We start from the raw sequence: 22,350 nt of genomic DNA, 5'->3' as shown, positions 1-22,350 counted from the left end.
TCTTTTTAATGAGTTTCAACGCTATTTACCTCTTTTTAACACTCTTCAACACTTTTTGTCACTTTAACCTAACTCAAAATATTTTTAATGCTTGTTAACGTTTCTCAAGGCTTTTAAACAATTATATTTGTTTTCCAATACTTATTAGAGAGTGCTTTTAAACCCAGATAACCACACATTTCAGTATCCATCAACACTTTTCAACGCTTCTTAATACTTTTCATTGATCCATAATGCTTTTTAATTCTTAATAATTCTTTTAAATACTTTACTATGCTTTTGAATGTTTTTAACTAACTAACAGTTTTCAACACATACAAACTTTTTAGCGATTCCTGGATTAGACTATCAGCGGTATCACACAAGCATATTCGTTATAATGGGTACTAGTAAATCGTAATCGAATGTATTGTATTTTAGGAAATGAAATTGTTCTACGAATCAACAATTTTGGGCCATCTAGCAGCTCAGTACTATCTCTCCTACAAAACCGTCTATTTTTTGAGTGAAACCATGCAACCAGACAGTTCAATCGAAGAAATGTTGGAGTTAATATGTCAAGTAGAAGAATATAAGTTGATACCAGTGAGACACAATGAGGATAATATTAATAGGTATTTTTTGTTTTCTTCAAATTAAAAAATTAGTAAAAATTGGATTTGAATTTTTCTGTCTTCTGAAATTGATAAAATTCATTAAATTTACTACTCCGATAAAACCGTTTACTAGATGAATTTTTATTTTTAGGGACTTGGTACGACAAATAGAATTGAAAACTTCATTTGCATACGACTCTCCAGCTTTGAAAGTTTTGTTAATGATCAAATACTACCTCCTGGACCTTAATTTACCAAACCAAGAGTATGTGTTGGATTTAAAAAATGTCTTGGATCAGATTATACGGATTATTCACGTAAGTATAAGATCATACGGTCCGTATACTAGCTATAGCGCATGCTGCGCCGGAATGCAAGAGGCCAACATTTAGATGTTAATATATATACCAAGCTTTGTCGATTCGTTAACAGATGGAGCCAGCGGTTAATAGAATAATTGACTGGATTTTCATATAATATAAAGTGTTTAAATTTCATAAATAAAATCCTAAATGTAGTAATTAAGTGGATTATTGTATTTAACAATATTTACTTATATTTAGTTATATTAAAGGCATAAGAATATGAAAAAGAAAAGAATAACACTTGTTGACACCGAATTTAATAAGGTTTTCTATAATGAAGCTTTTAGTTTTCTATTAAAACTTTTCAGTGCTAGGGGTTAAACAATAACTCATTTAAAGAATTGAAGGACGAAGGACCACCAGCCAAAGGGCTGGAATGAAAAACAGATTAAACACTAACTTCTATTTAATACTAAGATTAAATAGCAATTTCTGATAGCTGACCGAAAACACTGTGATATGTGATATTTCACTACACTTTTCACTGAGGCTATTTTCACTATTACATATAATTACAAGTAGAATTGCTTAGCGGAATATCGTTTCTATGTTCAAAGCGAACTACTGGCAACACTGCTGGTTTGAATAAATGAAGTGTTTATATGAAAATTATAACTGCGGCTTTAGGAAACACTGATTACTATGAATGATTGGCTTGGTAATATTTATGAAGAATAATGCGATGCTAACTACTTAGTTGCAAATATAATACATTAATAAACGAAGCGAGTATTGTATTATGTTGGCTTTTTCTCAACTGACTCTGATAATATCCAAATTATGTAGGCAGGTAACGGCGCGTTTATTCCTTCTAAAAATTGCAATATCGGCATGGTTGAAAATTTATATTGAGGGGAATGGAATTTGACTAGCTAGTCATATCTTTTCTACATTTACTAAAGATTTAAACTCTTTTTAATACGTTTCAGCACTTATATCAACAGTTCTCAACTCTTTTCAGTATAATGAAAGGCGTTTTAATTCGGGTCAGCCCTTTCCAATACTCAAAATGCTTTTCTATACACATTAATGCATATAGAAATAAATCAACGGTTTCCAACGCTTCTTACTGCTTTTCAAAGTTTTTTTTATCGCTACTCTAGGAGCTTTAACACTTTTTATCACTTGCCAATGCTTTTTGACTAATTTCAACGGTCGTTAACACTTAATAACATTTCTCAATGCTTCTTTTTACCTCCATTCAAGGCTTATTGACGCTGGTACAATAAACAATGTTTTTAAACACACATCAATAAATTTCAAAAAATAAATCAACGTTTTTCAACGCTTCTTAGTGCTTTTTAACGGTTTTTAACTCTTTTTAACACTACTCTAGGATTTTAACGCTTTTTAACACTTTTCATATGTCAATGTAAATTTGTCAATGCTTTTTAATTAATTTAAACGATTTTCTTTATTACGCTAAGATTATTTATGTTTTTATAACGCTTTCCAATGCTTTTACAGTGTGAGCTGGTACACTACAAAATGTTTTTGAACACACATTAACAAATTTCAAAAATAAATCAACGTTTTTCAACATTTCTTGATGCTTTATAACAATTCATTATGATTTTCAACGATTTTTTCAACGCTACTCATAAACTTTTAAGCGTTTTTAACACTTTTTTTATCACTTATCAATGGTTTTTAACTAAATCCGACTGTTGTGACAAATGGGAGGATCGAGTAGATCAGGAGTCACCACTGCCGGTCCTAAGCCCGGGTAAAGGAGGAAGATTGGGCAGTGGGCTGACAACTCACTCCCGGAAAAATCACACTGTTACAAAATCTGAACACTTGCCTCAGAAATACAGGACGAAACTTTCGGCAATGACTCAAGCTACGAAACATGGACTATATATTTGGAAACTGGAATGTGAGGACACTAAATAAACCAAGAGCTCAAACCGCACTTCTACAGGAACTAAAAAGATATAAGGTCATGATTACTGCTCTTCAGGAGACAAGATGGCTTGCGATGGGTAGCTCTTTCGGGGCGACAGACTCAGTAAAACACAGGTTGAAATAAAAAATAAATCTATTAATTTAGCATATATACAATAAATAAAATAAAATGAATTCTACGCCGTATATACAATAAATAAAAATAAAGTGAATTCTACCTCTCCGTCTGGGTCCCGCGATGAATGACCTCCCCGGCGAACGTCTATAAAAGAAAAGAAATTGATTATTACTAATAAAGAAATGAAATAGGTGAAGTCGATCATACGAAGACTTATGCTCGCTCCCGCTTCAATTCAGCGGGAGCTCCGCGAACGCACTCGCAAATGAAATATTTGGCTGTGCAGACCCACGGTATTGCTTATTGAACATTACCGTGGGTCTGCACAGCCGAATATTTTATTTGCGAGTGCGAACGCTTACAGGCTGAGAAAAGGTGTCAGGGACACTTAAACGCACATAATTCTATATAGTGAGAAGAAACAAGGAAGCAAATCATATGGAGTTGCATTTATGGTGGATATTGATTTTAAGTCAAAAATCATAGACTTCCAGGCAGTCAATGAAAGGATATTCAAGTTAAGAATTTGCACTCACTTCTTCAACCTAACAATGATAAACATTCACTGCCCAACAGAAGAACAAGAACAATATACAAAGGAAAGCTTCTACCAACAGCTGGAGATAGTATATGACAATGCGCCCAAAAATGACATCAAGATTATAATGGGTGATATAAATGCTCAAATTGGCAAGGAGCCGCAGTTCTATAGCACAACAGGAAAACACTTAATGCACAATGAAACAAGCGAGAATGAGGAGTTTTTGATAGATTTTGCCACCAGTAAAAACATGGTTATAAGTTCCACATGTTTTCCACATAAAGACATACACAAAATGACATGGATTTCACCAGATGGAACCACAACCAATCAAATCAACCATGTGCTGATAGACAAAAGGGCAACCAATAGTATCTTAGACATGAGAATACGACGAGGAGCACGTTGTGGATCAGACCATCTTTTACTCCAAACCAAATTTAGATTCAGAGTTAACAAAGAAAGAAATAAAAAATAACAAAAAACAAACAAACTGTACCTGGAAAAACTGAAGATTCAGGAATGTAAAGAGAAGTTCGAAGAAGAAGTCGCAAATGAGTTAAGGATGCTAGAACTGCACTCCATAGAGGGCAAATGCAATAATATCAAAACAGCAGTACTGACAGCAGCAGCGTCCACCCTGGGAAACAAGAAAAAGGTGAGAAGAGAAGCATGGTTTGATGACGAGTGCAGACAAGCAATAGAGGAAGAAAATAAAGCACACAAAATGCATATAACAAGAAGAGCACGAGAAAGACGAACGTCATTTGAAGTCGCAAGACGGAAAGCAGACAAAATATGTAGGAATAAAAAAAGAGCGTATGAAAATGGACAAAATGAAAAAATGGAAGAAAATTTCAAAAACAACGATAGTAGAGGGGCTTAAAAAAGATAAAAAGTGGGTATAAAGCTCAAACAAGTCTATGTAAAGATGAAAGTGGGCAAATAATCAATGACCAACAGAAAGTCACAGAAACCTGGAAGCACTATTATCAGACTATACTTGGTACACAAGTAGACATCGAAGATGAAATGGGTACGAACTACGTAGAAGAGAATGGAGTAGAAGCTCCAACCATAAAGGAAGTTCTCGAATTAAGGCCCAGAAAAACAATAAAAATCCGGGAGTTGACGAAATACCAGCAGAATTGTATAAGGTAGAAGGCGATTACCTAACAAGTCACATCCACGCTCTCATCAAAGACATATGGCAAGAAGAGAAAATACCCGACGACTTGAAGAAAAGTATAGTATGCCCGATCTATAAAAAAGGAGACAAACTCCAGTGCAAAAACTACCGTGGAAGTTCTCTACTATGTACAGTATAAAAAGTCCTCACGTATATTATAAACCAGTGGCTCTAACCACTAGCAGAAAATATTATTGGAGAGTATCAGACGGACTTCCGACGGGGAATATCGACAATGGATCAAATATTTACAGTCAAACAGATCTTGAGTAAATCATGACATTGATGTTCACAACTTGTGTGTAGACTTCAAACAAGCATACGACTCAGTCAAAAGGAATAAACTCTACAATATATTGGCTGAATTATATTAGAATACAAAGATTGCAATGGGCCGGGCATGTGATAAGAATGGGAGAGGATAGGCTACCAAAAAGAGCACTGAATGCTAGAATGCAGAGAAAAAGACCGGTTGGAAAGCTAATAAAGCGCTGGGAAGACACAGTAAACAGCGACGTACAAGCCCTTTTAGGAGTCCGTGTATGAAGAAGATCAGCCACAGACAAGCAAGAGTGGAGGCAAAAAATAAAGGAGGCCAAGGCTCAATTTGGGCTGTTGTGCCGTACAAGAAGAAGAAGAATGCTTTTTAACTAATTTCAACGATCTTTAACGGTTATTAACGTTTCTCACCGCTTCTTTTTACCTCGATTCAAGTCTTAGTCACGATTGTTATTGTAATAAGTTGTATTTCCTTGCATTGTTTTAATGTAAAGTGACTGACAAGACAGCCAAATGTATTGCTCAAGAATAATTACATTGATTTGTCGCTGTGTAAAGCTGTTTTAATGAAATACTTAATAGAATCTTTCCTCGTAAGTTTTTACAAACTCTCTGTAGATGGCGCTTTTGAGAATAAGACGATTTTAAAATAAATTATTGTTTTATTTTGTTCCACTACTCGTACTATTTTAAAATTATTTTCTTTGTTTTTAGGCTATGATGAATTTATCTGCAAGTCGAAATTGGCGCGATTGCACAATAAGGCTAATATTCTTTTGTCAGATGCTCATACAAGGTTACACTATAAACACTTCCAATGTCATGATGCTTCCTTACATTAACCACGAAAACTTCAGAGATTTGAGAAATAAGCTATCCAGTCTAGGAGTCAAAACCGATAACTTCACTGTACCCACAATACGCAGCCTCTTGACAAACGACAAAAATCTTAAGTATACTCTCGAAGATATTTTATCCGGTATGTTCGGAAACGCTTCCAGAGAGGTGATGAAGACGCTGAACGACTTGCCTTTGTTGACCATTAGAACAACTATTATTAACACCACGAGTAAAGAAACGGTTCCGTGTTTGATGGAAGACAACTATTACAACGTTAAAGTAAATGCGAATGCTCAGTGTATGTTCGAACTAACTGTCTCAAGGCAAGGCTCAAGTAAAATGAACGTGTACAGCAAGAAGTTTAATAAACAGAAAGAAGAGTTTTGGTTTTTGATCTTTATCGAAGAGAATGAACTAACATTCAGGAAATTTTCTTTTTCGAAAAATTTTAAGAAAATTGTTATGCCCGTTCAAATTCCCGAAAGAAGAGGTAAGTAGTTTTCGAATAGCCCTCGTATTTCTTCGCATTTATTTTCGAATAACCCTCGTATATCTTTCTTTATTATATAGGTTTTCTATATCATTTTGAATTTGTGTTGTTTTGTTTGAACACTATTCATTTATTTTCATGATAAATCATTCGTTTAATTTTAGTATTATTTATCACAGTTCAAAAAAAGTATTGATATTGTTATAGTATTCGCCCTTTTGGAGTTTACATCAGAAAATAGATTCTAATTAGTTTTTTCCTTATTCTTAGTTTTTGATGCAAAATCCTTAAATTTTTTCACAATTCCTTCAGTGATTTTCAGAGATCTACCAATAAATTCATAGTAACTGTAACTGTTAACTAACGAGACTGGCACTGCTACAAGATAGGCGCGCAAGCGTCAAACGTCACTGGATGTTAGGCTGTTTAGCGTGTAGCTTTCTGGAATGTTCTCGTTTCTGTAAATTGATCTGTATAGCACTAGTGTTCATTACAGTTACCGGAAAATGGTACATGTGACAGTAAACTAACGAATTAGTATTAAATTTTACAAAAAACTTTGAAAACTATTACTGAATCTTTGTATTTACCGAAAGAAGTATATAGTAATGAATGTTTATTGTGGTCACGTTGTTGAATGGTTTAAGCAGTTTTAAAATCGTCGAAAAGACATTGAAGATGATTCAGGTACAAATGGATGAAAATACCGAAAACGTCAGTAATTTGCTTCGATCTAACGCGTCAGTATTCGTACCATTGGTTAAACTGTAGTAATTGGCCAACAATGTGTTGCTCCATCCACCTTATTCGCCAGATTTCGTCCCATGATACTTTTATCCGATTTCTAAGAGGAAATCTACAATAAAAGGCACTATATTTCAGTCTGTGGAAGCTGTGAAAGTGAATATGGTACGCGTCCCGAAAGATTTGACAGAAAAAGACTTCCAGTAATGCTTCGAACAATGGAGTTGTTGAAAAAGTACCGTTCCATCGGCCTTATTCACCGGATTTTGTGCCATGTCACTTTTATCCGATTTCTAAGATGAAATTTGCATTAAAAGGAGTAATTGAGTGTGTGGAAGATGTGAAAGTGAATATGGTAGCGTCCAGAAGAATTTGTCAGAAAAAGACTTTTACCAATGCTTCGAACAATGGAGTTGCTGAACAAAGTATTGTTCCATCTGCCTTATTTACCGGATCTTGTGCCATGCCACTTTTATCCGATTTCTGAGATAAAATATACATTAGAAAGAACAGTATTTGAGTCTATAGAAACAGTGAGAGGGAAAACAGTACGCGTCCGAAGGATTTGACAGAAAAAGACTTCCAGCAATGCTTCGAACAATGGCGTTTTTGAAAAACTACTGTTACGTTCGCCTTATTCACCGGATCTTGTGCCATGCCGCTTTTATTCGATTTCTAAGATAAAATATTCATTAAAAGGAACCCTATTTGAGTCTATGGAAGCTGTGAAAGTGAATATGGTAGCGTCCCTAAGGATTTGTCAGAAAAAGACTTCCAGCAATGCTTCGAACAATGGAGTTTTTGAAAAAGTACTGTTCCATCCGCCTTATTCACCGGATCTTGTGCAGTGCCACTTTTATTCGATTTCTAAGATAAAATCTTCATTGAAAGGAACCATATGTGAGCCTGTGGAAGCTGTGAAAGTGAATATGGTATGGGTCCCGAAGGATTTGACAGAAAAATACTTCTAGCAATGCTTCGAACAATGGAGTTGCTGAACAAAGTATTGTTCCATCCACCTTATTTACCGGATCTTGTACCATGCCACTTTTTTCCGATTCTGAGATAAACTATACATTAAAAAGAACACTATTTGAGCCTGTAGAAGCTGTGAGAGGGAAAATAAATAGTACGCGTCCCTTAGGATTTGACAGAAAACGACTTCCAGCAATGCTTCGAACAATGGAGTTTTTGAAAAAGTACTGTTCCATCCGCCTTATTCACCGGATCTTGTGCAGTGCCACTTTTATTCGATTTCTAAGATAAAATCTTCATTGAAAGGAACCATATGTGAGCCTGTGGAAGCTGTGAAAGTGAATATGGTACGCGTCCCGAAAGATTTGACAGAAAAAGACTTCCAGTAATGCTTCGAACAATTGAGTTGCTATACAAAGTATTGTTCCATCCACCTTATTCACCGGATCTTGTGCCATGCCACTTTTTTCCGATTCTGAGATAAAATATACATTAAAAAGAACACTATTTGAGCCTGTAGAAGCTGTGAGAGGGAAAATAAATAGTACGCGTCCCTTAGGATTTGACAGAAAAAGACTTCCAGCAATGCTTCGAACAATGGAGTTTTTAAAAGTACTGTTACATTCGCCTTACATTCACCGGATCTTGTGCCATGCCACTTTTATTCGATTTCTAAGATAAAATATTCATTAAAAGGAACCCTATTTGAGTCTATGGAAGCTGTAAAAGTGAATATGGTAGCGTCCCTAAGGATTTGTCAGAAAAAGACTTCCAGCAATGCTTCGAACAATGGAGTTTTTGAAAAAGTACTGTTCCATCCGCCTTATTCACCGGATCTTGTGCAGTGCCACTTTTATTCGATTTCTAAGATAAAATCTTCATTGAAAGGAACCATATGTGAGCCTGTGGAAGATGTGAAAGTGAATATGGTACGGGTCGCGAAGGATTTGACAGAAAAATACTTCTAGCAATGCTTCGAACAATGGAGTTGCTGAACAAAGTATTGTTCCATCCACCTTATTTACCGGATCTTGTGCCATGCCACTTTTTTCCGATTCTGAGATAAAATATACATTAAAAAGAACACTATTTGAGCCTGTAGAAGCTGTGAGAGGGAAAATAAATAGTACGAGTCCCTTAGGATTTGACAGAAAAAGACTTCCAGCAATGCTTCGAACAATGGAGTTTTTGAAAAAGTACTGTTCCATCCGCCTTATTCACCGGATCTTGTGCAGTGCCACTTTTATTCGATTTCTAAGATAAAATCTTCATTGAAAGGAACCATATGTGAGCCTGTGGAAGCTGTGAAAGTGAATATGGTACGGGTCCCGAAGGATTTGACAGAAAAAGACTTCTAGCAATGATTCGGACAATGGAGTTGTTGAACGAAGTATTGTTTCGTCCGCCTTATTCACCGGATTTTACGCCATGCCACTTTTATTCGATTACTAAGAAAATTTCTATTAAAAGGAATAATATTTGAATATCTGGAAGCTGTAAAAGAGAATATGGTACACGTTTCGAAGGAGCTGATAGAAGAATTGCTTCGAACAATGCAAGATTGTATGTTGAGGGTGATAACCAGTAAATATAATATTTTACAGTGCTAGGATCGTTATTTAATAATCACACCTCGTATATTCATTTATATAATTAAAAAATATTAAAATAACACAATTAATAACATCCCGCGACATCCGAACACTATTTTTTATTATTCAATCTTTGCGGTGGAGAGTAATCGTCCGATTTTTGTACACGTGACATTTCCTTTGGTTGTCTTGAAATACTCAAATTATTCATTCTATATATTAATATAATTGATAAATATCAAACATATTTTGTTTTAGGACTATACAATTATAGGGTGATGATAATGAGCGACTGTTATATCGGTCTGGACCAAGTGGTAGACTACAGAGTAAGAGTCGAAAGCAATTAAATTGGATTTATTTGTGATATTTTAGTGAATTTGTAAAATAATACGTATTGTATTTAATATATTATGTATAAATAATTTATTTATTATATATCATTAACTAAACTGAGTTTTCTATTGTGTCAATGCCCTCTACCTGTATTTTAAGCATATGATTAACCAGAATAAACATGCATCAACTGAGAGTAACGCTAAAAAAAACAAGTATTTAAATTAGCAGAAGAGAAAATATAAAATATTATTAACAAATATTAAGAAAAATTGGAATAAACACTTGTGATCTAAGAATAATTAGCAATCTTTACTGGAATCAAACATCGACTATCCCTACAGAGGCAAGAGAATCTGATGATATAAAAATCAAAGTGGCGGCGTCCGACAGGGATGTATACTATCACCCTTGCTGTTTAATAGAACCAACACCAGATGACAATGACAAGTGCGGCCTTACTACTACTACTTGTCGGTTTATAACGTTCTCCGCCGTTTTCCGACTTCCAATCGCCACTTAGACCGGTTGTTCCATAGATCTTCTTCTATGGCCCTCTCTCTCAGTTCTTTATTTATTCCTTCGCTCCAACTTTATCTCGGTCTACCTCGTTTTCTCTTTCCTTCTGGTTGCCACTTTAGTATTTCTTTTGGCATTCGTTGTTCGTCCATTCTTTGTAAATGTCCGAACCAGATAAGTTGTTTTGTTGTTAGGTCATCTGTGATTGTTCGTTTGATTCCCATTATTTCTCTAATGCGTTCGTTGGTAATCCTTTCTCTTCTAGATCTTCCTGCGGCTCTTCTCCAAAAATCCATTTCCGTCGCTTTCAGCGTTGACAGTGTTCTTTCTTTCAGTGGCCATACCTCACAGCTGTATAAAGTGATACTTTTTACTATAGTCTCATATATCTTCTTTTTATTTTCTTTGCTGATGGATTGGTCCCATAAAATGGTGTTTAACATTGTGATGGCTTTTCTCCCTGACGTATTTCTCTCTCTTATGGCTTTGTCTAATAGTGCGGCCTTGCCGAAACAATAAAATAATGGTTTTTCTCAAAACCAAAATTATTCAACGCGGAGTCAAACCCACTAAAAGCACATTTAGCTCCCGCGCCGAAATTGTAAGTGTAATATATATACGCCCTTTTGGTAGGTATCTATAGAGGAGTATCACCGAAAGGCAAACCCTTTTCTCTTGGCCTACTGCTCCACTATAGGCCCATCAGACACCAGCATCTTATAGTCTAAGCAAGTGGCGGATCTAGACATTTGCTTTGGGAGGGGAAGTTTCAATGAAACACCGACCAAAAGACAAACCCAAACAACATAAAAGACAAATAATAGTTTTCCTTTAATTTTTGACCATCTTGGGGGGATCCCCGTGTATCCGCCACTGGTCTAAGCAACATTTATTTTAGAATTTTAAACTGCTACGATAGCCTTTTTATGTTTCTGTACACCGAACCAGGGTTCGAACGCTCATCACTATCACTATATTCACTGGCATTAAAGCGAAATGACAGTCGATCTACAAGGGGAGGGAAAATGCCTCCCCCTTTAACAAGGTCCAAAATTAAAGATAACCTATTATTTATGTCGATTGGGTTTATCTTTTTTATGTTTTGGTTGGTGTTTCATTGGAAGTTGCCCCTTTCCCCTAAGGCAAATGTCTATATCTGCCATTGCGAAATGTATATATACAGGGTGGTCCTTAAGTAATTGTACAAAAAGAAGCTGTAGAAATATAATGATTTTCAGCCAACCTGCTTTAATAAAATATTTAAGAAAGATACAGGATGTTAAAGTTGAAATTTAAAATGTTATTTTTTGTTAAAACTTTTATGTTTGTGGACATTTATGTATAAAAATTTATAACTGGAGCCTTTTGAATATGAGGAATTATTATTTGCTACATACTTCGATGTAGTTTATAGAGAATGCCCTGTATGAGGCATACATTTGCGCTTAACTTTTTTGCTCTTTAAGTTAGTGCTATTTGTGTCAAAAAATATTATAGATACATTATTTCAACAAAAAAAAAGATATATACTTGTTAACAACTTTAAAACTCAACACTCTTCGAGATACCTATGCAAAAACGCTATGTTTTGCCTAAATGCTCGATCTTCTCTAGTTATTTAGTTATTACCCATAGGGGCTTCCATACTAGGTAAGGAATACGTCATAGTTCGACATCATTCACCCTATATATATATATATATATATATATACAAGAAATACTGGATATTATTGACTGTCGATATAAACAAACAACACAGTTTATTAGGGCTGCAGTCAGTAGGTTTGGCCGGGATGTTATAGAAACACTCTTTTGACTTTTGGTATAAAGCAGTATAACGCAGCGACATAAAAACCAAAAAGATAAACGCATGTGCGCTCACAGAACATGCATTAACTTTAAAACATGAATTTAATTTCGAGGATTCCTGTATTCTGGCTAAGGAAAAAAACCATTCAAAACGTGTTTTCTGGGAAATGTGTTTCATAAAATCGAATACGTCTTGTATAAATAAAAAGTCAGACATAGATAAATTGAGCAACATTTATTGTTACTTACTGACAAAACATCAAAAATTGAATAAAGATTTACTTTTACATATACACACCGTAATACACCTGCATACAAAACATGTTGCACACTATCAAGACAGGTTTAACATACTACTTCCATTAATATAATATCAAGAACTCCTAATTACTTTTTAATCACACTATTTTTGTTTTTTTTTCTGTTCTCTATGGATCAGTCAAAACACACCATGAAAAGATGTCACTAACAAAATTTTAACTTTCCAACTAAATTTTAAAATGTATATTGTCCATTATTTTAAATGTTATATTTTATATGTGTGTTTTTAATGTTGAGTGTCGTAACTTTAGAAAAATAATCTCAACGACTAGTAAGTTGTAATGACAATTTGAGATATGTTGTAAATATTTACACTTTCTTCTAATTACAGTGTCTTGAAGAAGGAATAAAAGAATTCCGAAAGCTCGACCAAAAGTCAAAAGAGTGTTTCTATAACATCCCGGCCAAACCTACTGACTGCAGCCCTAATAAACTGTGTTGTTTGTTTATATCGACAGTCAGTAATATCCAGTATTTCTTGTATATATATATATATATATATATATATATATATATATATATATATATATATATATATAATTATATAAGCAAACAGGGTTGAAATGGCATATTCGAATATTCTAAATTTGGTAATAATAAAATATTTTTGATACTAAGCTATTGACACCGTAATCACGTGCATGACGTGTAGCGATGAGTAGTAGTTAATATTGTAGGTAAAACACGTAACGTTTACGAGTCATCGTTCATAAACAATGGATGGACAAGGTCGAAAATTATCGATTTGTCCTGTAAGCTGTACGTGTATCATGAGGTGGAATTTGATTAGACATTGATTTGTTAGATATAAATAAGGACTATGAAAATGTTACCGAAAGATACCGAAAATTTAGTAAAATATAATCGTATTTATTTTCAGAACTACTGGATTATTATAGTTTATTTAGTTTGTTGATTTTTTTTATTTAAACAAATATACCCGCATCAACCACTAAGGGTTATAAGCGGTAAATCTTGATTGATTTATATGTTTATTTTGGCCCATTTACTCCAAAGTTTTTAATATTTAGTATTTTTAAATGTATTTTAGCTTTACTTATCCATTTTCACTTTGTCTTCCACCAGTGTATGTCCTATCCCTTGTATATTTTTTGTTAAGACCAGTTCTAAATAATAAAAAAATAAAAACCAAAACGAAAAAAATGAGGTCAAAAGTGGGAGGACTTAATTTCTTCCTCTTTAAGTATCGACTCCATTCCAAAAGTTAGCATACATCAACGCTACGCGTATTTTCGAGACTGCCGCTCTGAGCAGATGGTTATTGGTGGTCTTCACCATTCGCGCAAATTTTTAACCAATAAAGCCTTCTCCTTCCTATAGATCTTCTACTTGTCTTTCCTTACATTACAAGTTGAAGTTATTGACATTTCTTTCTTCTCGTGATGCAAGGTATGGGTGTATTTGGTCGAGCTGCCGACCATTCATAGATTTATTTGGTGATCATGTTGAACCTTGTGGCTGCGGCTGATTCTGCAGTTTGTATTGGAAATTTTCCGGCGCGCAATCGACTTTTGATTGCATCTCCTATATAGTTATGAATCGGCAAGAATGGACAAACCTCGATGCCCATACACTCTTTAGAGCCACACAAGACCGAGAGGAGTATGCCAGAATTGTCGCCAACATCCACTAATTGGATAGCGCACCATAAGAAGAAGATGAATCGGCAGCGCCGTGTTGCTAAGGATCTTGTTATATTCTTTGGTAAGCAGATTGAGTCGGCGAAGATGTGGTGGTGGAATGTCACTGAGCACTGGTAGCCAATGTGTTGGTATAGATTTGATTTGAGTTGAAAAGCCAACCTAAAATATGCTCCTATCACATCAATTGATGTCGAAAGAAGTTTTTCTGCTTAGAAATATTTATATTCTGACAGCAAACATAAATTTTTATTAGACAATTTTGAGAAACATTGTCTACTGTTTTTATGAGAAATCTGAAGTATAAAAGTAGATAAGATTGTTGTAAGTTCCTTACGTAAGTGTTTTACCTAATTAATATAATAAATATACTTTAAAATTCATAGGGTATTTTGTTGAATGTTATCTTGAATTTTGTCTGCATATTATTGACAAAAGTGCATATTTATGCGCAAATACTTTTCGTTTGAATATGCATATTTGCCCAAGCCTGATAATAAGCCAAGCTTTATATGATATAATTGTACCTATTACAAATACACTTACATAACTGTACAAGGCTTGTTTTGGCTATTTGCTTGCATTTGCTAGGGCAGTACCGGAAAAGAGTTTAAGGCATGACCAACTCATGACAATTTTGCAACAAAAGCAAATAGATACTATTCAGTGGCGGCTTTTGGGGTAGACAGGATAGGCCGGGCCTACCCAACAGTTTTAAGAGCTTTAAAATTGAAAAACATATATTCAAAAATTATGTTAATGCATGTAAATAACTTTTAAAGTTACTAAATCACTCAATACATTAGCGTCCGTTAAAACAACTATGTTATTACATTACCACAGAAAGCATCGAATCGTATTCAGGCATTTTAAATATCATTAATAGGCCCGATCGGAACTGGCCGACCCAGCTCATATAAGATCCCCGTACAAAAAGCGTTTTGCCGGACGATTTATATTGTCGTGTTTATGCTTGCTGTTTAGGCACCAGACGATCGGGCCTACGATGACCATCGTTGTCACTTGTAACGTAATTATCGAATTGTAATATAAATTTTCTTTTAAATTATGATAAAAAAATATGTAACATAATCTATAATTGTAACATATTTTTAAACAAACAACACAATTGCAAACAAGTGCACGGTTGCCCAAATAAATTTAAAAAAAATCGTAAAATACGAAAAAAAAAAAAGATTCCCACTCTCAAAAAAAAAATATATATAGCACACACTGGCGGCTACAGAATTTTTTTTGGGATGGTCATGGATCTTGAGGGTGATTACTTTTCTCTGACGCAAGGTCACTTTTAGTCTTACCACCAATAGGATAAGTGGGTTTTCAAATATTTTTAGGGGTGGTGGTCATGACCCCGTGACCCCTACCTCTGGATCCGCCACTGATTACACATAGCTATTTGTAATTTGCTGGCTTGGCCTATCCAAAATTTTAACACACCAGCCGCCACTGATACTATTACGAAAAATGTAAAAGACGATGTCGAGATTTGGAATTTTTCTTGGATGGCATAATAATTGGTATCATTGTGGAAAATACAAATACCTAAATATATAGCCTCTATGCAAAAAAACTATTCGCGAGAGAGAAATGCTAATGTCACTGATGAAATAGAAATCCGTCGTTTTATATGACTCTTGTATTTATCTGAGCTATAGGTCACTGTAATCCTGCCAGCGCTGAAGATATTTGGAGGGGAGAAGGTTATGGTATAGACAGTTTGTTTATGGTATACTCAAACATGGAAGTCTACGTGGGATCCCAACACGATAGCCCAAAAAAAAGAGAAAGGGGAAAATCAAGGGGAACAAATAACCAAAGTGTAAATTATGTAAACAAGGCAGATGTCAGGGGTGTTCTAAAGACAATAATGTTCAATCAAAATGTTTATACAAGGTAAAAATTTTGAATGCGCACAACAAAGCAAAACAAAAAGAATTGTTAAAATCAATTATATATAACATAAATAATGCTATTTTAGAAATAGACAGTTTTTTAAAAAGGTTTCTTTTATTAAATTGGTCAAATAAACCCAACTGTACTAAGATATGACAAACCAATAACAATTTGGTCATAGTTTCCTCCCGACAAAAAATTTTAAAAATTATGAATTAAAAATTTAAAAATTATAAGAACACTGTTTGGGTGAGCATTCTGTTTTTCCAAATATTATTTCACATAAGCTCACTACAAAGTTCAGTGAGTATAATATACATAGTTTCCTCTTGGTGTGAAGAACTCTATTGAATTTATGGTAAATAGGTCTTCTTCATCTCATATGAAGGGTACATAAAAAAACCGGATATGTTATTTCTTTTCACAACTGAGTAAATTGAATTTTAATGTTCAAAACCAATTATTTTTATTTGGTCATATAACAATGTCACCTAAAACATCGACCGTTTTTATTTTTGAACTAAAAAAAAAATTAATTAGAAACTTACTGTTAGAAATGAGCCAGCTTCTGGAAAAATGTCACTGCTTCTGGACTGCAACTCATTAGATCGTTAAACTTAGCTTTTGGAATTGGTAAATGACCTGTAGCAAAAATTAAAAAAATTAATAAATCTCATTTTTATTTAAAAGTTTCTTATAACTTACCATCGTAAACCGGAACAGGCAGCAAACATTCTCTACATCTTAAAGCTGAGTTTTGGTCAAAGCGTTTTCTTATTAATCCAAATAGTACTGGTCCATTGTATGTTGAACGGTAGTACATAAGGCGGCTATGATCAGATGATGCCACTATTTACTTCAAACTCTGGGTTTTAAATGGGCATTTTTGTAAATTTATTGTCTAAAAATGATTTCCAATCCAGTACCATGTTTTTTGATACACTCACTATAACAAACAGCGGTGGTTTAGAACAGAAATGCCTTCTTCAAACCCTTCCAGGACCTTAAAGGGGCTCTTGAAATCCTACATTTTTGTCACACTTCAAATAAGAATGTCCTCTTACAGGGAATGTGATATTTATTTCTTCCAGATGATGAATTTTGTTTTTTACTACAAAATGAATAACTCGAAAAATAGTAAAGTTTTTATTTTGTCCTCCGGCAGAGTCACAGAAGATTTGCAGTTTTTCAACATGGTCTTATAAGTAATTATTGATAAAATGGAGAAGAAAAGATGCAACTTAGTTTGATCCTTTTTTAGCCATTCCTTCATGATAGGTATAAAAAATAGACTGACCAGAAGAGAGGACATGTATATAAAAGGCATACATAGACAATTGGCGTTTACAGTACACATCATTAGTGGCAATTTTCGTAATTGAAACATTTTTTGAAAAATCAATGCAGATGGCTTCCTTTTTGTTGCAGATTTTTAGGCTTGTCTTTTCTTTGAATAGAACGCTTCAGCCTTTCTTTTATGCAAATCGTTCATAACAGTTAATTGCCTAAGTTCATCAGTATCAGTCAAACTTTTATGCTTAATTTGAAATTCATCACATGTTGCGCATGTCATTTCTGGGGTATCCAAAACCAATATTAAATTCCTTATTAAAAATTGTTCTGTGCGTTTCATATGATCCTTTAGCATTTAGATGCTTTCATAAGTCGATAACTTTAACGTTTTTAGAGACCTCCGACATCCGGCCGGTAGTCTTCCTCTTTTTAAGACATAATTTTGGCCTCTACGGACCTGTCCGAATCACTATTAACCATAATCGTTTATTATTAATTACAAAACAAACAAGAACTTACACTTTTGCGATTACAATAATACTGGCACATTTCTTAAAAATGAATACTGCATCAGCCAGTTTGTTTACATGACATAGCTGGTTTTTCCCCTGGACTTTTAGACTAAGCTGGTTTTTATTCGGTACACATTTTACACATACGCCATACTATGGTAGTTTCTTCCCAGTTTTAGTAACCTAAAATATAAGTCGTCCAAGTAGGAAAAAGAACAAGAGGAAGACCGAAGCTGAGATACTTAGAACAGATAGAAAATGATATAACCTTAAAAATAAAAAGCTGGAGAAAAAAGAACAAAACAGATCAGAATGGAGAAGAATCCAGGAACAGACCAAGACCCAAAAAGGGTTGAAAAACCCTACTGAATTTCTAGCAATAGAACAAGAAGGGGCAGTCTCCTTCCTCTTCTTATTTTAAGCTTTTTTTAGAAAGAAAAGTCAAGGTATAGCTGACACCCTATTGAATTGAATTTCCTCCATCTGATAATTTCTTTTTTCTTGAAAAAAGTCCTAGAGTCTTATTTTTTATTGATCTACTTATTTTCAAGTAAACTATTTACTTCCCTTACAGCCTTTTATCCTTAATATCAGTAGTGTATTATCTTTCATTGTATTTTTATGTTTTCTAAGAGATGTATCTCTTTGATAACTTATTGCAGTTCACCTAGTTCTAAATAAAAATAACACAAATATTACAAAACCCAAACTTTATTTAAATAAATACATCACTTACAATATAAGGATTAATAAAAAATATACACACATAATAAACAACATTTATTGGAGTTCTAGTGATGATTATTTATTGACAGATATTATATGATCACAATGTAATCTATCCCTTCATCACATTCGCTCACTTGCAACCTTCTTCCTCATTCTGTTCAGTCTCTACGTTTTTTATTACGTGACTCCTGTTCCTGAAACAAAAAAAGCAAACTGTGAATAACATTAAAACCAGTATTATAACAAACTTTTTGTATATGTGTGCACATATTTGATATTCAATCATGAAAAATGCAAAGTAAGTTATATTAAATATATTTATGAGGTTGCTACATATTACTCCAGGTGTTTCATTGTTTCATGTCACATTCCTAGATTATTAAAATGTTAAATGTTTTACTTTATCAAATAAATATAACCATTGTTTAAATAAAAAATTAATTACAATATATGTTTTGAAATATTTTATCAGTCATATATTTTTTAAATGTTATCTATAGAAATTTATTTATTTATTATATTTAATTCTTTATAAACACACTTTACAGATAGTAAAATGCTTTAGTCTTAATATTCATCATACTAAAAACAAGTTCTTAAAGTAATCTTTGTAGATATTTTTCTTTTATATGTTATAAACATTAGTTGGCACATTTTTAATACATTCTACATTACATATCATGAATATGAAATGATTTATGTTTATGTTGTGATTTTTTTTATTATTCTTGTTGACCTGGGATGGTAATACATATTTAAGTGTGTTCAAATTCCATTCTGGCACAGTATACAATGTCAGATACTAATTTATATACAATGAATGAGATTGTTTAGTAGCCAGCAACCCTGTGTTACTAGTATTTGAAAATGTAGCAGATAAAAAATGTATATCACTAAATTTTTAACAAAGAAGGTCTAAAAAGTTTTATATCAAATTAACAATGTGTGACTTCCATAGTGGAAGTAACTCATTCATATCTAATGTGTAGTCTCAAAATGAATTAAAATATTACTTTCTTATTCTGTAATGAATTTGGACTATATTGAAAATAAGATATCTATATCTACTTACCCTTTGTGTTAAGATTATCAGCAGTCTTCTGAAGATTCCAATGAAATCAACAAACAAATCCAATGAATGAGCTACAAAATCTCTACTTCCCAATCTACGTTTCTCTATGATCATTTGGGTATCATAAAGCACAAATCCACACATTGCCAACAATCCCAAATACAGCTGGGTCTGATAGATCCACATGGCTCCAAAGAAGATATTTGCGAGTGAAAGAACCATCAATGTAGTCAACATAGTCATCAATGTACCTCCCAAATATAACCACTTTCCTCTCTCAGACAACATTGATGCAGCTGAGAAGGATACAAATACTGTTGAGGTAGCTACAAAAGCTGTTATGATAATACTGGGATCTACCAAGATAACATGTTCTAGAAGTGGTCCTAGGCCAACTCCTGTGAGAAAAGTGAACCCAAGGAGGTATCCTACTCGTGTTGTCATTGATTTTCCATTGTCATCAGGTGTGTTGATTAAAAGGAAGAAGAATACCAAAGCTCCTATCGCTGATAGAAATCCTGCCTGCATGATGTTGGTGAAGAGATGGACTGCTGCACCCAGGGCAGCAGACATTGTGGACATGGCCAAACATGCATATACATTTTTAAGATGTTGTCTGACTGGTTGTTCTCTAAAAAATATAAAATAGACATAATCAAAATCAAAAGTCTTTGGTGTTCATCAACTGCAAATTCTATTTATATTCATAGCCACTTTCTCCAGGCAAATACTGTTTTTGTTGTCAATCTTTAATCAGTCAATAGTTAAAGTGATTTACAATATTTGATATGAATCTAAAAATAACTATTAAATTTGTCTAAAATGGCATAGCGATTCTGGCCACATTTAATAAATTTCTTTGGCTAGGTTAATCTTATAGTTGCTTTAAAATTGTAAATACATACAAAATAAGCTCTTGAATATCACCATAATTTACAAATTCAGTACTTACAGTTTTGCATTAAACGAATTTAGAAATGCGTTTGGACTGAAACGGACATATTCTGTCGCCATAATGAAAATGATATATCACTTGTTCGATTTTCAACTGTTTCAACGATTCACAATGCTATTATTCTAATTTATTTTACTTCACTTCACTATTAATACAATGTTTCACCTTCTACTTGAAATTATAACTGCGAATTGATCAAAGTTAATAATGCTAGATAAACAACCAAAGATATATGAACACGTCATTCAACAATAAATTTCTAGATTTCTCTAGTTTGCCCGTCGTTGTCTTTCGCTATTGGTTAATAAATGTCACGTGATAACAGGTGTTTCTCTTGAGCTTCTAATTGGGTATTTTTCCTACAAAATGTCAAATTTTCTATGGAATTGAATATTAAATATATTTAATAATTTTACAAATAATTTTAAATTATGAAATCATTAAATATAAACTTAAATTGCAATCAGAAATCCTTTTAAATCTACATAATATATGAGAATGACCTTCAGGAATAAGTAAGTTATATAATCAGAAATACGAACAGGTGGAATAATGGTTGCCTACAATAAAGTATTTATAAAGAAATGACAAAAATGATTTGCACTTCTTGATTTACATATTTCCAAAACTTTCTCTTAATTATGAAATATTTTGGGTCTTACTTTCTATATTGCAGTTCTATCAGTGTCTATTCCATTGTCCACTGCAGATGTAACCAGAATGTTTAAACATATTAAATTATTTATCTATGGTTTAAACTTATTTAAAAACTTTGAAGTTCATTTGTTTTTCAATCCCTTCGTTCAATTACGAAACAATACTATAATTTATATAAAGATAAACTGTGTACAATTTCAGCAAAATCGGTCAATTCGTTCTCAGAAAAATCGTATAATATATATTGCTCGATTTTAATTCAAATTGGGTGTGAATACTCTTATACTATACATATGGAATAAAAAAATTAATCGATTTTTTGAAAATATAAGACCTACCCCTTTACACTCTATACGAATTTTGTTATGTTGAACATGTAAATATTTTTTTATATTTTATCATCACCCTAATATCGCAGAATAATCTGTGCCCTAACATCGCGGTAATGTGTTGTTGGTTGCATAACAAATTTTAACGGGCTGAATTTTGCATTATTATACACCAATAATGTAGTGTTGCCATGTCCTTATGCATGTGTTGTGTGTTTAAAATATAAATAGAGAAAGCTTTTAAATTTTAAAAAGTACATTTTTATTATATTATTTTATGGATTTTGCAATAATTTAATGGGCAAAAGTATAGAGAAAGTGCCGATGAAGTTAGCTACAAATGAGGGACAGATTTATATTTGGCAGTGTTGCCATATCAGAAATAAATCACGAAAGAGCATGAGATATAATATTAATTAATGTTACTAAACATTCTTTTTAAGTTTTTAAAAGAAGTTTAATTAATTTAAATTTAATTTATTATAATTTAAAATAACTTTAATTTTTTATTCAGGTACCATTTCATCCCAAAATTATAAGAAAATAGTCATAAAATTGAAATCTGCTGAACATCTGTTGAAATCTGGCAACTAGTGTTTTCAAAGT

The 22,350-nt window shown here is 33.3% G+C and overlaps 2 protein-coding genes across 4 annotated transcripts in view; one reads left to right on the top strand and one right to left on the bottom strand.

The window, feature by feature from the left end:
- LOC140436362 (activating signal cointegrator 1 complex subunit 3-like) overlaps positions 1 to 10,083 on the top strand; it is a 54,463-nt gene extending 44,380 nt beyond the window's left edge. For all 3 annotated transcript variants that reach the window (XM_072525103.1, XM_072525104.1, XM_072525102.1), the window contains 4 exons: positions 421 to 614; positions 748 to 913; positions 5,711 to 6,326; positions 9,896 to 10,083. In XM_072525103.1, coding sequence (XP_072381204.1) covers positions 421 to 614; positions 748 to 913; positions 5,711 to 6,326; positions 9,896 to 9,987 — 1,068 coding nt within the window. In that variant the 3' untranslated portion in view covers positions 9,988 to 10,083. The remainder of the gene's footprint in view (positions 1 to 420; positions 615 to 747; positions 914 to 5,710; positions 6,327 to 9,895) is intronic.
- An 8,612-nt stretch (positions 10,084 to 18,695) lies between these two features.
- Positions 18,696 to 21,032, bottom strand: BI-1 (Bax Inhibitor-1). The gene is made up of 3 exons (XM_072525101.1): positions 20,756 to 21,032; positions 19,804 to 20,434; positions 18,696 to 18,925 (listed from the first exon to the last, which is right to left on the bottom strand). Exons 1-3 carry the CDS (start codon positions 20,815 to 20,817, stop codon positions 18,890 to 18,892), a joined length of 729 nt encoding a protein of 242 aa, XP_072381202.1. The 5' UTR covers positions 20,818 to 21,032; the 3' UTR covers positions 18,696 to 18,889.
- Positions 21,033 to 22,350: the final 1,318 nt, after the last annotated feature.

This window comes from Diabrotica undecimpunctata, chromosome 3 (assembly GCF_040954645.1).
Source record: "Diabrotica undecimpunctata isolate CICGRU chromosome 3, icDiaUnde3, whole genome shotgun sequence".
NCBI lineage: Eukaryota > Metazoa > Arthropoda > Insecta > Coleoptera > Chrysomelidae > Diabrotica > Diabrotica undecimpunctata.
This window is presented reverse-complemented; position numbering and strand designations above follow the sequence as displayed.

Coding starts and splice junctions, on each gene's coding strand:
- BI-1 (XM_072525101.1), bottom strand. CDS start 20,817: ATGGCGACAGAATATGTCCGTTTCAGTCCAAACGCATTTCTAAATTCG. Junction 20,435..20,755: donor AATTCGTTTAATGCAAAACT/GTAAGTACTGAA, acceptor TATATTTTTTAG/AGAACAACCAGTCAGACAAC. Junction 18,926..19,803: donor TGATAATCTTAACACAAAGG/GTAAGTAGATAT, acceptor TTTTTGTTTCAG/GAACAGGAGTCACGTAATAA.